A 17800-nucleotide genomic window follows, 5' to 3' on the forward strand; every position below is an offset into this window, starting at 1 on the left:
AGGTTTTTGGTGTGGTGACCTTTTTACAGATAATAGAGTTGTAGCCTCTCTTACTTCTGGTGTCTGCCCCCCTTATGTCTGAAGTTAGTATGGGGGGCTTGCTGTAGGCTTTCTGATGAGAGGGACTGATGCCTGCCCACTTGTAGGTGGAGCTGATTCTAAACCCTCTGGTGGGTGGGGCTTTGTCTGGGTGAGATTAGAGGTGGCTGTGTGCCTGGGGGGTCTTTAGGCAGCTTGTTTACTGAGGGGTGGAGCTGTGATCCCACCTGAATTGTTGTTTGGCCTGGGGCTTCTCAGCGCTAATGGGTGGGGCTAGGTTTTCCCAAAATGGCCACCTCCAGAGATACAAACACTGATGAAGATTCCCAAGAGCTTTTCTTCCAATGTCCTTCCCCCACAAAAAGCCACATTCACCCCTGCTTTGCCAGGAGGTTCTCCAAGAACTGCAGCCAGGCCCAACCCAGATTCCCATGGAGACCCTGCTTTGCCCTCAGACCCAGTGCACAAGAAAGTCTGTTGTACCTTCCAAGAATGGGGTCTCCAACTTCCCCTAGTCCTGTGGAGCTCCTGCTCACAAGCCCCACTGTCCTACAATGCCAGATGCTCCAGGGGCTCTTTCTCCCAGTGCCAGATCCCCACATGTGGATCTGAACTTTGATGTGGAGCTCAGAACTCTTACTCCCATAGGTGAGTCTCTGTGATACAGTTAAATTCCAGTCCTTGGGGCTTCCCACTTGGGAGGTATTGGGTTGCTTATATCATGTAATCGCCCCTCCTACCCCTTGATGTGGCCTCCTCTTTGTCTTTTGGAGTAGGATGTCTTTTTGAAAGTTTCTGGTCCATTAGGTTGAAGATTGCTCAGATTTGGTTGTAACTTTTGTTGTTTTTAGGAGAGAAGTGGAGCTCCAGTCCTTCTATTCTGCCATCTTAATCCCATCTCTCTAACTATTATGCTTAACCTGGGAGTTGGGTGTTGGCAAGAATGTCTTATAGATGCTGTGAGGACACAAGTCTTCACATAAAAACATGTGAGAACCACTTTACAAAGGTGACAATATAATGATTTATTTCCTCTATGAATGATCCCCTAACGTTTTGGTATTCAGAATAGAAGTTTTGTTATTTGTTCTTCTCATTAATGGAAATTGCAGAGAAGGCATATCACTTTAGAATCTAAGCAGATTCCTTTAAAAAGTGAAAACACTTGTTAGGTCCCACTCAGAATAACTGCTGTTTCACTGTTAGGCTCTAGGAAGGGCTTCTAAAAAAGAAAAGACATGCTCCTGTCCTCAAACTTCCAAATTCACTTTCAGGAATAATTCAAACCCACAAATCAAGCAATTAGAGAATGACAGAATATATGAAAAAAAATGATTTAATTTGGAGCTAAATATTGTTAGCTAATGTTGATTTCATTCACAGACCTCTCACTTATGTTAAGTACTATTCTAAGTCCTTCATCTGTATTAACTCATTTCACCCTTAAAACAGTAGGATTCAAGTATATACCATTATTACTCCATTGCATGGAGGAGGCAGCAGAAATCCAGAGAGATTAAATAATTTGCCCAAGGGGCAGAGCAAGGATTTATGCCAAATGGTCTGAATATAATGCACTGCCTCTGTTATTGCTATCTAAATCATATTTGTTTTAATATTGACAATATGGAGAACTATAAGACATGCACAAATCACTGACATTTGTCTTATACCTCAGTGCAGGAAGGTTGACCCTAGACAAAGCCCTTGACCTGACTCACTATCTCCAGCATGAAACAAGCATCCCTGCCCTTCTCCAGGGTTTGGATTACCTGGAATCTTTTTACCACACCATGGACAGAAGGAATATTTCAGACATCACTGAAAATCTTAAGGTTGGTATCATTTTCAGAAAATTCACGAAGTAGAATATGCAGTGCCTAGAAGATCAGTGAGTCTTATTCTGCTTTGTGTGACCCCTTGGGGTTAAATCTTGGAGAACCTGAGGAAACCAGCTGATGGCACAGCACAGTCAACACCTCAGCACCTAATGGCTGGATGTCCCTCATTACTTGTCATCCCCATCCTAAGAGCTAGGTATCATGATCATGACCAAAACATTCCTCCTAAGGTGATTTTGCCTCATATTAATTGATGTTCCCGTCTATGATAGGTATTTAAGTTGTGTTTCTAATGGAGAAACTAACTCTATTTCTTAAGCCTGGTGGGTGGGGGCCAAAAAAAGAGAAGCAAGATATAAAGATAAGTAGTTCTATGTTTGGAAAAAGGTTCATGCAGACAGTTTAGAGTTGAGCCCTTTAGACGGGTGAATGTTAGCTGTGTTAAGAACTATATTTAGCCTCTGTATAAACCACCCCGTGATCTCTGCAGTGTTACCTTCTCCAGTATTTTAAGCCAGTGATTGACATGCAAAGCTGGAGCGACGAGGGCTCGGTCTGGGACAGAAGGCTTCGCTCATCTCTCTTGAAGCTGGCCTGTTACCTGAACTATGCCCCTTGCATCCGGAAGGCAACGGAACTCTTCTCTCAATGGATGGAATCCAGTGGAAAATTAAAGTAGATCTAGACTTCTGTCCTATTCTTTGTTCCTTTCACTTTGATGTAAAAGTCTTTGATCATGCAAGACATTAGATTTAAAACCTTTTAGTGAGGATAGAAAAAAAAAAAAACAGACTAGGAATTACATACTCTTGTTTCATATTCCCACATAATAAGTGCTCAGTAGATTTTGTGGGAAATGAGGTTTAGGTCGCTGTAGGGGAGAGCTAATAAAAGTTCCATACCAGAAAGATTGCCAGAGGGTGGAAGTGGGGATGGGGTGCCCAAACTCTAAGAATTATGCTTTTTAAAGATAAAAAGCAATATGAAATATACATGTAATCTGAACACCTGTGATTAGTTGATGAAAGTCAAAAAAAAAGTAGGGATGCCTTTTTTAATGTGTTTACTTCCTCATTAACTAATACCAAACTGCAGATCAAGCCTTGGCACCAAGTTTCAACTTTGATAAGAAACTGATGATTTGGACCATCTGAAGGATGTATATGGTAGCAAAATTCCTTTTTTTTTTTTTTTTTAAATGCTGCATGTGTGGCATATGGAAGTTTCCAGGCTATGGGTTGAATTAGATCTGCAGCTGCCTGCCTACTCCACAGCCATAGCAATGTGGGATCTGAGCCTTGTCCATGACCTACACCACAGCTCATGGCAATGCCAGATCCTTGACCCAATGAGCTAGGCAAGGGATTGAACTTGCATCCTTGTGGATACTAGTCTGGTTCATTTCTCCTGCACCATAATGGGAACTCCTATGTGGCAAAATTGATTCTGGTTGTTATAATCAGAAAGATGCCCAGTGATCAAATGGGTTATGCTGCAGTTCTGTTTCGAAGCTGCAACCCATAGGTGTGAAAAGACCCCTTAATCTTTTCATTGAAGCACTGATTTCTGTCCAATACATGATTTTGTATTGTTACTGTTAAAACTCTGACTCTAGGGTTGGATGTTTTGAGAAATTAAATCTTTATGTAAATTAAGGAAAATTTGTTTTTTTAAATGGAAAAGAAATTTTCGCAACTTTAGTACCATGTAAAGTAGTGGTGTCAACTTTCCCTGTGCCAAATTATGACATGCTATCATAATTTTTCTCCGTATAACTAGATCTCAGTGAGCTTTTTGAAATCTCGTTTGAATTCTCCTTTTAAAAAAAAGTAATTTATTTTCTTCCTTTTGGACTTTTCCACTCTGTGATTTAAGTTTAAAATCAGTTTCACGAAAAAATATATCTTTTAGCTGTATTTTTCTCTTCTTTTTGTTCATGTTTGAATGAAGTATATGAGTGAGACTAAAACATAAACATTCTGCTGCCCCTTAACACAATAGAATACTATTCTGTCCTTATGCTAGTTACAAGAGGGATGATCTTATCTATAGTAACCCAAGACCAATAGATATGATGGTTTAACATGATGAATAAGATGCTCTTCCTATGAAAAAATTCTGCATAAATTTCATTTGTGCTAGTACATAAGAATACATAATTAAATATTGCAGATTTCTTTTTTCTAAACTCCAAGAGCACTAGTATTAATCCTAAGGGAACATTTCCTTTTATAGATTAATTATTTACATCATTAATTCATGAATTCAAAATATAATGCTTTGTATGTTGCCTGTGTGCCAGTCATTGCTGGTGGTGACAAGGATAAAGCAGTGAGCAAAACAACTATGCATCCTGCTTTGAAGGAACTTACAATTTATTTGTTACCAATTTTCATAAATTTGTACAGTAAAATATACTAAAATCAAAATGTAGGTTATAATTTAATTACTTAATTTTTGTTTTATGTTTTAAAGGCATTTGGAATATTTAAGTACATATAGTATAATGGAAATAGCATAGCATTAGAATTATAGTTCTAAATCCTCTTTCTGAAAGGTTAGCATGTCACCTTGGTGCAAGTTACTTAACCTTTTCAAGCTTTATTTCCAATTTTTAAAAATTAGGATAATTTTTCCATCTCACTGGATAGTTTTGATAGTTTTTGATAAGTTGTACAGAGACTAATACCATCCCTACCATATGGTCTTTGCATGATAAATATTTCCTGTCCCATCTCCACTTCTCTGTGTTGTAGTTTTTCTAAGCCATCAATATATCAATTATTATTGAGCTAATGATATTTGGGATTAAAAATCATAGCCCAATTAGAATTAAAACTAGTTAATATCCCACCGGACAATAAACGCCCCAAACCGTGGTATTTTCCTTAGGTGGACAGAAAATAATAATACTGCATCTTATCAGTTTTAAAGAATTGTAAAATGACTGAACTTTAAACAACTGTACAAAATTACAGTTCTTTAGACCTAGAGAGTCAGATAACCCTCAGACAGGCTTGCTAGAAAATACTCTTAACGTGACATAAAGAAGCAAATAATAATCTTTTTTAAAAAATCGTATAGCACCAATATAGGCTATTTAATGACAGAAGTCTGTATAAACCAGTGCTTTTATATTTCAGAAGTCATCTCTTTTATCACACCATCAACTTTCCATTTTCATCTCCAAGTAGGTTAAAATTTTATGACCATTATCTTTGCTGACATTGATCATCAGTAGGAAGAAAACCACAAATAATTTGCAAAGTAAAATTACATAAAATATTTTTTATAAAAATTTGCCATAAAAATATTTAATATGCTGAGTATTAGAAATAACTCAGAGGTGATTCTGTTATAGCAATTTAAAATCATAATAAGAGTTTTTTCTTTAATAATTTTTTTTTTTTACTTTTGTGTTTAATATTACAGTATCCCAACTGATGTTTTAAAGATTGTGTATTCTGTGGGTGCTCAAACAACAGAAGGATGGAATTACCTTTTGGAACAATATGGACTCTCATTGTCAGGTGCTGAAAAAAACAAAATTCTCTATGCATTGTCAACCAGCAAACATCAGGAGAAGTTGATAAAGTAAGTGAATTTATCCAAATTGCGAAAAGTAAATTTACACATATTCGAGGAAGTTGCTAAAATTTCAGCAGCCCGTTTCAAAGACATCATAATAATTGAATCAGAATTGAACTGTTTTGACTTTACTTCCAAAAAGATATATCAGATATACTGATAAAATGCAAATAGTGAAAATAGATATTCTTTAGGTATTAATCTTGTGAGTGATATTAGATAAAGAGCTGTTTTACATGTAGAACCTTGGAGGAAAATTATTGTCAAAAACACGTTCTTGCATATAAGATGCTAATCAAAGATTTTTTGAAATAATAAATGAATAGCATCACTGCTAGAAAAAAGTAAAAGCTTAACTGAAACTCTTTAAAAAATGTTAGCCAGCAGAGAATTTATCACGGTTTTTGGTACATTATATTTTTATCATGCTTTTTTTCTCTCTTTTAATATATTGGTCGCCAGTGTTAATTTCCATTATGTAGTACATACCATGAAAATTCAAGTGGTTTTTATTTCTCCAGATTAATTGATCTAGGAATGGAAGGAAAGGTTATCAAGACACAGGACTTGGCATCTCTTCTTTACGCGATTGCCAGAAATCCAAAGGGGCAGCAATTAGCCTGGAATTTTGTAAAAGAAAATTGGACCCATCTCCTTGAAAGGTTGGTATTTGTTTAGGGCCAATGTGTGTTCTTCCACCCAGATATCTCGGTTGCCTAAAACCAAGTGTAATCACATGTCCCTTACAGCATATAAATTATATCATTTTTACTCAAATGGTTTGAAGAAGTCTATCAACTGTAAAATTCACTAGCTCAGATTAGCCTTTCCAGGTATAAGGGAAAGGAATGAAAAGAAGGAATGAGAAGCAGATTTCTCTTACTCAGCTCAGGCAATGAAGAATTGCTGGGAATAAGAATGAGTTGAGTTAAATCCAGTCATAACCACCCCATCTCCCCAGTCTAGCTCTCTCTCCAGCCCAGAAGAAGCCAATGAAGCCATGGATAGTGCATCAAACATTATTTGTTGTTTTAGAGGAACATTATTTGTTGTTTTAGAGGGAAAGAACTTCAGTAATTTTGATGAGGGCTAATCCCTACTCCCAGTTCTTCTTGGGAGGTGTTGCAGTGGAAAGCTTAGAGTGGCTAAAAGAAATTCAATCAGAGGTGTTTTGGAAGCCCCCTTGGAAACTGGATCAGTTATAGATCTTTAGAATTTCAACTTCAGGGAGAACTAGAGCTCACTCCAATGTGTTCCTGAACCTAAAATAGCCCCAGAAAAATCAATGATTAGATTTCATTGGAATGTATGGGATGGCATTGTCTTTTCTTACAGAAAACCTCCTGCTAAGATTAAGATGTTCAGCCATTCCTTTTCCAAATCCAGAATGTCATTTATGAACTAAATGGAAAATAACCTGAATGAGAGAGCTGTGCATTTTGCTCTGTTTATCTTTAGCGTCAGCTAGCATCGCTGATGTCAGTCATCCTGTTCCTCTTTGCCCTCATTTCTTAGCTATAAAGGACTTGGTGTCCTCACAGACAGCTTTGTGTAAGCCAAGAGCACACTTCTGCTTCTCTCCCAGACCTTTGGGTTGATATCCACAATAAATTAGAAATTCACTCTTTCCTTCCCTCCTTTTTTCCTTCCTCCCTCCCCGCCTTCCTTCCTTCTTCTTCCCCCCTCCCTACCTCCCTTCCTTCCTCTCCCTCATTCCCTCCCTCCCTCTCTCCCTCTCTCTCTCTTTTTCTCTCTTTCTTTCTTTCCTTCTTTTTAAATATCTTAAGAACCCCACTGGAACCATTGGTTTTGTCATTTGCATGACTGACTGTTTCCTCTGGAAATGATCAGACTTTTCTGCAATGCTATAGATTTATTTTGTAACTGGAAATTATTTCCCGCTCAATCATATGCAGAGCCCAGGCTCGGGACCATTTTTGAGATATTTAGATGTATCTCTGCTCTGCTTTTCAGCGTGAATCCCTTTGACCTGTGGTAAAAATTCTCTTTATGAGACACTGTAGTGAAGGGAGCCATCTGTGGCGTCAGTGAACCAAGCTCAACCAACGATGCCCCAATAAGTACAATACTTAAGCACAGTGGCATCCAAAATGAGATGGGAAAGCATGTTAGACAATACCTTAGTGTGTAAGAAGGAAAATATTACTATGTATATTATTTCTTATCTTATGCTCTTAAATTTTCCTTTTTACCTTTAACATAGTACGTACATATAATTCATAAATAAAAATATGTACATCTGGAAATTCTATGTCAGAAAGCCTTTATTAATGGGGTGCATAAAAAATGTAGAGAATTTTGCTTTAAATATAAACATAAACATAAATATTGCTGAACAAGCTCATCATATTTCCTCAAAAACTTTATATTTTTATCTTATGGTAAAATTTGATAATTTCCATAGCTGTCAGATTTTACTAGATGAATATACGTTATTTTGTGGTAATTAATAATATCCATTGTAATGCACACGGTTATCACATGGTGATTAATGTTATATATTTTAAATACATAGTATGTTATGTATGTTTGTATGTATGTTATGTATAAAAGGCCATCATTTTTATTGCTTAAATCCATGAGGTTCCTTTTATTTTCAGATTTGAGTTGAGCTCATTTCCCATGAGAATAATCATCTCTGGTACAACATCTCACTTTTCTTCCAAGGATGAGTTGCAAGAGGTTTGTGACTCTCTGTTGCTAACAATTTAAATATAAATGTTCAAGCTGCAGAATTGAAAGTAGACTTAGCAGTCTGGTTTGAAGTTGTGTATTAAAAGAAAACAAGCTGTTTTTACAATGTCCTATAGCAAGTAAATGGAAGGGATAGGACTAATGTTTGTGATATTCTGTATGAAAATGACACTTAAGAGATGAGTCAGATTATTTCATCCATATTGTATCACCACTGAGAGACTATATTGAAGAGTGCTTAAGGTTATTTTTAACAATATTTTTCTTGTTGGTAATGCTACTTGTCTATCCTTTTTAAAAAGCATTCTGGCATTTTACATATTTCCACAGTAAATCTTGCATTTATTTTCTATTTAAGCGAATTCAGTATTCTAGAACTCTAATCCCAGATCACTGCTTACTCTATAATTTGGCTCAATCACTTATCTTCTTATCCACAGTGTACTCACTTGTAAGATTTGTCATTCTTGTCTTACTTTATCTACTGTTTTAAGGTAAAGGGAAATAATAATTATGCCAAAAAAAAGTGAAGAAGACAATAACCTTTTGGAGGTTAGCAGAGCAATGCTTGCACCTGTGTTTGTATAATTCACAAGCTATTTTGAAACCCTTTGGAAAAGAAGGTGTTTTATGAACTGTATCGGTAATTCTTTTGTTATTTTTCAGGTGAAACTGTTCTTTGAATCTCTTCAGACTCAAGGATCATATTTGGAAGTTTTTCAGATTGTTTTGGAAACCATTTCCAAAAATATTAAGTGGCTAGAGAAGAATCTTCCCTCCCTGAGAAACTGGCTACTGATTAGTATTTAAATGGTCAATAGAAACAACACATCAGATGCAAACGGTCTGCGTGAAGTGAGCAAAGCTCAGGTCAGACTTCCAGATAGTGTAACCAGTAAGAAGCCTCAAGAAATCAGCCAGCACAGCTACCATCGCTGGCTGACAGATGTTTGATGCTGGGGTGGAGGACGGCCAGTTCAGTAGCCTATTTTAAAGTAAACTTCCTGAATAACGGAGATGTGTGGAGGTGTAGATAGATGTAGCTGTAATAGTTTAGTCCCAACACAGACTGTGTGCATTACCATTATGCAACTACTATTTTGCTTTTCTGATGCTTTTTAAACCTTGCATAGTATACTGGAATTAGCCCATCCAATCCATATAAAAATCTTTCTTGTGCATCTTTTCATCTCCTTATGCTCTCACTCCCTCAGCTCACCCTGCATAGTTTATTTAATTTTTACCATTCATAGAAAATCTGAATCAAATTTAGAAGCATAAAATTCAGGAAAACTGAGACTTTATCACCAACTCTCAGATTACTAGAAACTAGGTGTCAAAGTTTATCAAGGACACCAAGAGGTCCTCTTGGCTTGAGCCTCACATCCAAAAACAGCCTCAAAAATAGCCTTTTGAAACTAAAAATAGAATCATCATATGGCGCAGCAATTCTATTCCTGGGCATCTATCCAGAAAAGGCCATGACGCGAAAAGATTTATGTATCCCAGTGTTCGTTGCAGCACTATATGCAATAGCCAAGACCTGGAAGCAACCCAGATGTCCATCAACAGAGGAGTGGATAAAGACATGATACATATACACAATGGAATATTACTGAGCCATAAAAATGAATGAAATAATGGTGTTTGCAGCAACAGGCATGGACCTAGAAATTATCATGCTAAGTGTAGTCAGGCAGTGAGACACAAACAACATATGCTATCTCTTATATGTGGAATCTAATAAAAGGATATGATGAACTTATTTGCAGAACTGAAACTGACTTACAAACTTTGAAAAAATTATGGCTACCAAAGGAGACAGGTTGGAGGAGGGGAGGGATGGGCTGGCAGCTTGGGATGGAAATGCTGTAAAATTAGGTTGTAATGATGGTTGTACAACTATAAGTGTAATAAAATGCATTGAATTTAAAAATAATCTTTTGAGATCCTCTCTGAATGAAGTAAAATCTGTAGTCACAGAGATATAGGTTAGAAAGATGACAAAAAGATTTTAAGGAGAGAAGACTCTGAAGCTGAAAGAGAGGAAAGGGAGTAGTCGTGGACTCTGAAATGAAGGCAATTCTCCAGAAAGGACCGATTGGGTAAGAAGCTATGGAGGGCAGTGTCTATTACCTATTTATGAGTGTTGTGTACAGATGGCGTTTGATAAATAGGTGTTGACTGTGTGAAGTGGCACCTAGAAATGAGGGAGAAAAATAGGAAATGGAACCTAGGAGAACTCAGACAAACCTACTTGGCAATTTTGCCTCAGCTGGTCCTGCTGGTACCTGATTGTATAATTCTGTGTCATATATTATGCATTATGTATATATCTTGTGTGCCGGTCCTCATTGGCTCAATGTCTTGTAAAAGCCTTAACAAGTAAAACTTTAACTCCTGTTTTGTTTTTAGTTTTCTTTGGTCTCTGCATACCATAGGCCCTCCACAAACATTGCTGGCTGACTAACAGCCTGTGCTGGCAGCTATCTATCGGCCAGAGGAGGAAGAAAATGTCTGAGTCAGCCTAGACTCAGCCAAGAACTACAGTCAAGTGTAATTTTCTGCATAAATATTGCAGGATCTTTGCATGCTCAAAAACAAACAAAATTCTGAAGGACACATTTTATGAGAATGAACCTTAGCCATGCTCTATTTTAGCATAGCTGTAAGAAATAAAAGAAAATGAAAACTAAGTATCTTCAGGAGGGTAAACATCTCCCTAGAAAGAGCAAGTCAAAAATTCCAATTAGAGATCATCTCTAAAAATATATTTTATATCCTTTGATTTTTGCTAAAGACAGCCTGTGGTCGGTTTTCATGGCTGGAGCAGCAACCCCCCTCCCCGCCCCTCCACCAACCCTACCATTTGGTGACCTAGCTAGGCCCCTTCTGATGCAGGACCTAGATATTAACAAAAACTTGGTTTCCCCAGGACACCATTATTTTAAACTCTCAGGTTAAAATATCAGAAGTATACAAATTTGTTTGCATACAATCTACTATTCATATTTAATAGTAATAGCAAATACCTCTTTAGTGCTTATTTTGCGCCAGTCTATGCTGGGGTGTTCATCTTATTTTCACAATAACTTTGTCCTCAGTTTATGAAGGAGAAAATAAAACCCAATTTGCCCCAGTCAGAGGCAATGATTATCAGTATATTTACAGAATTATGCACTTATTAACATGATCCATTTTAGAATATTTTCATCATCCCAACAAGGAAGCTATATCCATTAGCTGTCACTTCCTATTCTTCTCGCCTTTCTCTTTTAGGCAATTGCTAATCTATTTTCTCTTTCTATAGATTTGCCTCCTTTGGACATTTCCAAAAAAAAATCAAATAATGCAATATATGATCTTCTGCAACTGGCTTCTTTCATGGGCATTTGTATTGTTTATGCTCTCTAGCTATTATGAGTAATGCTCCTATAACTATTCATGTACAGGTTTTTGTGTGAACATAAATTTTCAATTCTTTTGGGTACACACCTAGGAGTGAAATTACTGCCTCATATGGCAACTCTATGTTTAATCTTTGGAAGAACTGCCAGACTGTTTTTCAACACAGCTGCATTACTTCTATCAGTGGTATGTGAAGTTTCCATTTCTGTACATCTTTGTTAACATTTATTATTATCTGGCCTTTTGATTCTAGCCATCCTATATCTAGGTCTAATGAAGTGATATCACATTGTAGTTTTATTTGCATTTGTCTCATGGCTAGTAACATTGAACGTCTTTTCATGTGTTTATTGGCCATTTGTAAATCTTTGGAATAATTTCTGTTCAGATCTTTTGCCCATTTTTAATTGGATTACTTGCCTTTTATTATAAGAGTGGTCATATATTCTAGACACAAGTCCCATATGAGGTATAGATATTGAAGTATTTTCTCCCATTCTTTGAATTGTCTTTTCACTCCTTGATGCCATCCTTGAAAGCCGATTTTTTCCTTCATACTTATCTCCCTAATTTCCATTAGAAAGATGTCATTATGATGAGTTGAATTGTGTACCCCCTAAATTCATATATTGAAATCATAACACCCAGTACCTCAGAATGTAAGTTTATTTTGAAATACGGTCAGAAATGTATTAGTTAAGATGAGGTCATACTGGAGTAGGTTGGACCCATGCTTCAATCTGATTAGTGTCTTTATTAAAAGGGAAAATATGGACACTCATACAGTGGGGAGAATGACATGTGAAAACTGGAATTAATTTGTCACAAGTCAAGGAAATACCAGAAACTAGAAGAGAAGCCTGGAACATATCTTTACCTGGAGACTTCAGAAGGAACCTGGCCCTACTGACACACTGATCTTGGGCTTCCAGCCTCCAGAACTATGAGACAACAACCTTCTGTTCTTTAAGCTGCTCAGATTGTGAGGGTTTTGTTTGTTTTTGTTTTTGTTTTACAGCAGCCCAACAAACTAATATAAATGCCTAAGATATATTTTCCATTTTGGCAGTTACTTTCAGGTCAAAATTCAAGGTTTGATAATATTCATCATTTCTAGATTTGTAATCCCAGTTGTATTGAACAATCTCAAGAAAAATTACATTGAATTGGGCTCTATATCTTTCCTGTACAAGTATCTTGGGGTTTTGAAAAAAAATTATCAAAATTTTATTAAAATATATCAGTATTCATACCATCAAGTGGACATTTAGGTTGCCTACCTAACATTTTGGTTGTTTAACCCCTTTTCCTTTCTGAATAAGAAAAATGACCTTGTCCCAGGCTCTCTTCTTCCTCCATATAAAATAAGGGAAGTGATCCTAGACTTTGCTTTGTCTAAGAAACCAATCCCAGTAACCCTATTTTCATTTCCAGTAAATGGCTTAGAAATATACAAAATACAGTTTTGGCAAGTGAAACCTCGGAATAATTCTTGTCCGGTATTTCTGAGAAAAGTTTCCTTTCTATTAAGAAAGAGAAATCGAGGAAAAGATTCCTTCTTCTGCCCCTGCTGCAGCCACCTTTTTGACCACAGGGGCCATAGTCTTTCAAAAAAGTGCTCAGAGAGTGCATAGAGTGAGCAGTTGGGTTCTTGATGAGGTTGGGGAGCTCTAACTGAAGACTGCCTTGTCTCTGGGTTTTTTATGTGATAAGGAAAATTTCCTTATTGTTCAAACTAGTTTAATTCAGCATTTTGTTTTTTGTAGTCCGAAACATGTGAACTAGTTTATAACTTCTTCTTCTGATAACCTTTCACTTCATCTGTCTGAATCTTTTTGCCAACGTCTAAGCCATACAGGAACCCTGTTGGATAATTATTCTGCTTCACTCCGTGCTCCAAACAATTCTTAATTTGATATAACTTCAAGCATAATTGATGCAGAGCAAGTGTGCCGCAAATAGGTTTCATGGGTAAGGAGATACTGACTCCTCCAGTCCTTGAGGGTAGAGTCTGGATTTGCTGGAAAGCTCTCAGTGGTCGTCTGTGTCCTGGCAGCAAGCAGCATCCTCCACTTATTCAGGAGGGCTGAACAAATGTCATTTTCAAATGTGTGCAACAAATTAATGTATTTTTAACTGTTTATTTCAAAATAATTAGGGAGCATATTTAATAATGCTAAACTAAAATGACATGGAATACCAATAAATTCTATTGGAATATCAATTAAATGTTAGTGAAATAACTGTCTACTAACCTGAAGTTAGCTATATTTCTCTTTATTTTATATCCCTTCCAAGGATTATTGTCACTGACCTTAATTACCCTGCAGGAATAGAAAAGGAACAGGAAATTCCAGAGTTCTGGTTTAGAACACAGACTACCTGGGTTCCAGTCTCTGTCTGCCATTGGACTGTGAGTGAATCATCTAACCTTTCTAAACTTCAGTTCCCTGGTCTGTTAAATAAGGCTTGGATTAGCTGATTCATAGATAGGAAATGCTTTATTTTGATGAAAAGTTTCTATTTTCATCGATTATCAACTTTGTTGCTGCTTCATAAATAAATCTTGTTTGTTCAAGGAGCTCATTTTTTTCTTTTCATGCTATATATTTTATAATTAGCCCTCCAAATTTATGACTTTCAAATGTTAAATGGTAGACATCAATGATTCTGAAAATAGTAAATTAGAATAGTAAATAACGTCACACTATCTTCTCTGAGAGTGAATAGTCGCTTCATAATAATTTAAGTTTATGCCCTTAACTAAAGAGGAAGTTCTGTGTGGAAGGATGGGAGGAGGTTAAAGACTGAAACAGTGTGTTTCAGTAGTGAATCTGCGCAACTGTGGTCTCTCAAAAAGGCTTTATGAGGACAAATAAAAAATGGTATCCAAAAAAACGAAAACCCAGAATAAAACAAAACAAAATTTATTTTTATTCTTTTGAAGGTAGTTAGGATTCTGAAACATTCTGATTTTGTTTACTTTTTTTTTTTTTTTTTTACATTCAATACAAACCCACAAGCCTTTAAATGGTCCTTTGCATATTTGCGTGACTGTGTAGAAATGGGAGGGGTGAGAGGCAAGAGGTTGGCAAAGAGAGGATAGTTATTTGTCTCTACGTCAAAGAAATCTAAAAAGACATAATGATCCTCCTGTATTTGCTAGTGCAATGGTGAAACATTTTTACTAGTCTCTGCAAAATTGAAGTATTTAAGATCGAACACAAATAACCTGTTTCACACTTAAAAGCATGATAGACTAGCTTACAGGTGAGGTGAAAAGAGGGAATTTAACAAGCTGTGGAGTTTTAAATATCTCTGATACTAAGTGCTTTGACTAGGAAAATAACTCCAAAGGGAAAAGACATGACCTAAAATATAGGTAAGAGCCTCCTATCTAGGCAATGCAATGTGTGGGATCCTTTTGACAAAATCCAGCATTGCCTATATTATATCATATCTGACCACTTATGTACCAACCCCTGTGGTTCACTTCCTATTTTTGGTTCTGTTGGGGGTGGGAGGTTTGAGGAGGTAGCCTAAGGGCTCTGATTATCTTTAACACAATGGGAAAAGAACAGCTTGGAGGTATCATATGATACAGACACCTTCTCTGCACTGATCACAAAGGCACCACTCAATATAGAAATGTTCTCTGGAAGGCGGTTTTAAACATTGCAAGTGAACTAGAACTCTAAATACCACTGCATCCATTCACAAATTATTTATTGCGTATCTATCTAGGGATTAGGATACAGCCCTTTATAAAGGTAATGACCCTGCCTTGCTTTCTTGAGAGGAAGATTCATAGTAATGTAAGAACAAACAAAACGTTGAGAGCCTTAAGTGCTGTGACTACAATAAAGCAGAACCCAGTCTTTATAGAATAGACCATGTTTGCACCTATTTTCCATTGTGTGGCCAGGAAAGAGCTCTTCTCAGAGAAGCCCTTTGAGATGAGACTTAAAATACAAGAAGGAACCAGCAGTCGAAGTACCATGCAGAAGGAACAGTTCTTCCATGAGGACCATGCAGTTGGAATGGTTTAATGTAAATTGGCGACTTTAAGGAACAGCCAGAAAGCCTCTGTGGACAAAGCATAGTAAGCACGTGTAGGAGATAAAGTCCTAGAGTTAGGGAAAGAGTTTCGCTTTTATCCTAAGTGTGATTGGTAGCCACTGGAGATTTTAAAGCGCAAGTGGGTGATTTAATTCAACAGACATTTAAGAATACAATATTGCAAAATACAATATTTTACTTGGATTTTACTTCTTTGAAACCTAATTTCAATTTCCCACGCAGGTCAAACAACAAACAGTACTGCCAGCCCTGTTTGCCCAGGCTGTTTGCGCTTGCCACGGGCTTGTTTGCACCGGACGCCCTGCTGTTGACAGCCTCAGAGAAGCGTGTGACAGTTGGCAGGCGCAGTGAGGCACAGCGGGAGCCAAGTTGCTGCTGAGGCCAAGGCTGCGTTTGGGGAGGACAGAAGAGCGATGAGGGGCAGGAGGCGATGCAGCGCGCCCCGAACTCCGCAGCATAGCGGCGATCCGCACAGAGAGCAAGGGATGATGAAGTGAGGCCTGGAAGAGCATCACCCGGGCTCCCCAGGCCCCTGGTTATTTCATTTCAATGGTTCGCCGGGTCGCCCGGCTTTGACACTGGAAACTATGGGGGTTGGAGACTGGAGTTGAGGGCTCCAGTGCTGGAGGGCGGGGGCGACAAAGAGAGTTTCGCCTTCTCCGGCCTAGCTCTGCTGGCCTGGCCACCTGCAGCAGCGGCTGCACCCCGGGGAGCCGCAGGTGTTGATTTAAGGCTGGCGGGGCAGGCCTTCAGCCCACATCCTGCGGCTCCCGCGGCCCCGGTCTGATCCAGTGCCAGGTTTTGTGATCCGCCTGCCTGTAGATGCCGCGCCCCGATCCGCTAGCCGCCCAGACTCCTTGGGGGTCTTCCCCCACTTCAGTCAGGCCACCGAGAGCATGGGACCTCTGTGATGTGAGCCAGCAGCCCTGCCAAGACGACCCACAGTGCCTGCTCCCTCAAGCCTTAGCAGAGTGAGCTCCCCGGGGCCACACTCCCCAGGGAAACCGAAGCTTCGCAGTCCGGGAGCGACCTTCGTCCATAGATCCTGCTTTGCCTTCAGATCTTGGCTACAGTGGCACCTTCCAGGCCTCTCCTCAACAAGCATCCGAATTAGCGACCCACTCAATCTCCGTCACATCACCTAGATTTAATGCTGAGCTGGGCATTTATATCAATCTCGTGTGTCTTGTGTTTGTTTATTATCTGTCTCTGGAATGTCTCCTCGACGGAGGCAATGACTGTGTTTTACCAGCGCGGAGCTGGGTTCCCGGCTCCTAAGGCCGGGCCGGGCCTGGCCGGGACGTTATAGGCTATCACATTTGCTTAATGACTGACCGCTGTTCTGGGCACTGAAACAGACCGAGTTGCTGGCCTTTTCTGTCAGGGGCGGGGCTTGTTCCGGTCACGCCCCCCCCGGCCCGCCCCCAGATCTAACCCTCTCCCTCCTCTTCACTCCCTGGAATCCGCTGGGGCCTGTGCAGTGCTTTTTCCTCTAGTTTCCCTCGCTCTCTGCAGCTGTCGCTAAAACACGGAGCTGTGGATTTTCGAGCGAGCGGAGCGGCGCCGCTGTTCGCGGCACCTCCCCGACAGACCTCGGCGCTGCGCTGGGCATGCTCAGTTGGTAGGGCCGCTTCAGCGTTCGGAGTAGGAAGCTTGGACGCTCCTGCTGTAAGGAGCTGCGGCCGGGGGAAGATGGAGCCCTTCACCAATGGTGAGTGGGCGGCCGGAGGACCCGGGGTCAGACGCTCTCTGGGGCAAGAGGGTCGTGGGCAGTGTGACACGCGAGGTCGAGCTGCAGTCGCACCGACCGCGGGTTTCCCGTGAGGGCTTGGGGGCGGTGGAGAGGGACGGGGAAAGCAGTTCGAGGCTCGGGGGAGGGGGCGGGAGGCGGCCGGTGTCGCGGAGTTGGGGAGTGGTGTGAAGGTCAGTGCCATCGCTTGCCCAGGGTGGGGGCGTCGTCGGTGTGGCCCGACCGTACGCTCTGCTGCGCGCCCAGGTGGGCGAACAGCAAAGTTTAGGCTGTTTTGCGCAGATCAGGGGGCAACGGGAAAGCTGGCAGCTGCGTTTGCCCGGGAGAAGGGGGTGTTGGCCACAGCTTTTGGGCAGGAAGAGTTAAGCCGCGGCCCTTG

At 39.5% G+C, this 17800-nt stretch overlaps 2 protein-coding genes across 3 annotated transcripts in view; both read left to right on the forward strand.

Annotated features, from left to right (window-relative positions):
- The window catches only part of ERAP2 (endoplasmic reticulum aminopeptidase 2), a 51481-nt gene extending 41362 nt beyond the window's left edge, over positions 1-10119 (forward strand). For both annotated transcript variants that reach the window (XM_085014105.1, XM_085014106.1), the window contains 6 exons: positions 1718-1874; positions 2371-2555; positions 5313-5474; positions 5990-6130; positions 8090-8171; positions 8850-10119. In XM_085014105.1, coding sequence (XP_084870231.1) covers positions 1718-1874; positions 2371-2555; positions 5313-5474; positions 5990-6130; positions 8090-8171; positions 8850-8993 — 871 coding nt within the window. In that variant the 3' untranslated portion in view covers positions 8994-10119. The remainder of the gene's footprint in view (positions 1-1717; positions 1875-2370; positions 2556-5312; positions 5475-5989; positions 6131-8089; positions 8172-8849) is intronic.
- A 6647-nt stretch (positions 10120-16766) lies between these two features.
- The window catches only part of LNPEP (leucyl and cystinyl aminopeptidase), a 92846-nt gene continuing 91812 nt past the window's right edge, over positions 16767-17800 (forward strand). Inside the window, 1 exon segment of the mRNA NM_001105291.1 lies at positions 16767-17382. Coding sequence (NP_001098761.1) covers positions 17364-17382 — 19 coding nt within the window. The 5' untranslated portion in view covers positions 16767-17363.

Source organism: Sus scrofa, chromosome 2 (assembly GCF_054392235.1).
Source record: "Sus scrofa isolate SSC_HxYL_T2T_F1_AM1 chromosome 2, Sscrofa_HxYL_maternal_Yorkshire_Landrace_v2.0, whole genome shotgun sequence".
Classification (NCBI taxonomy): domain Eukaryota; kingdom Metazoa; phylum Chordata; class Mammalia; order Artiodactyla; family Suidae; genus Sus; species Sus scrofa.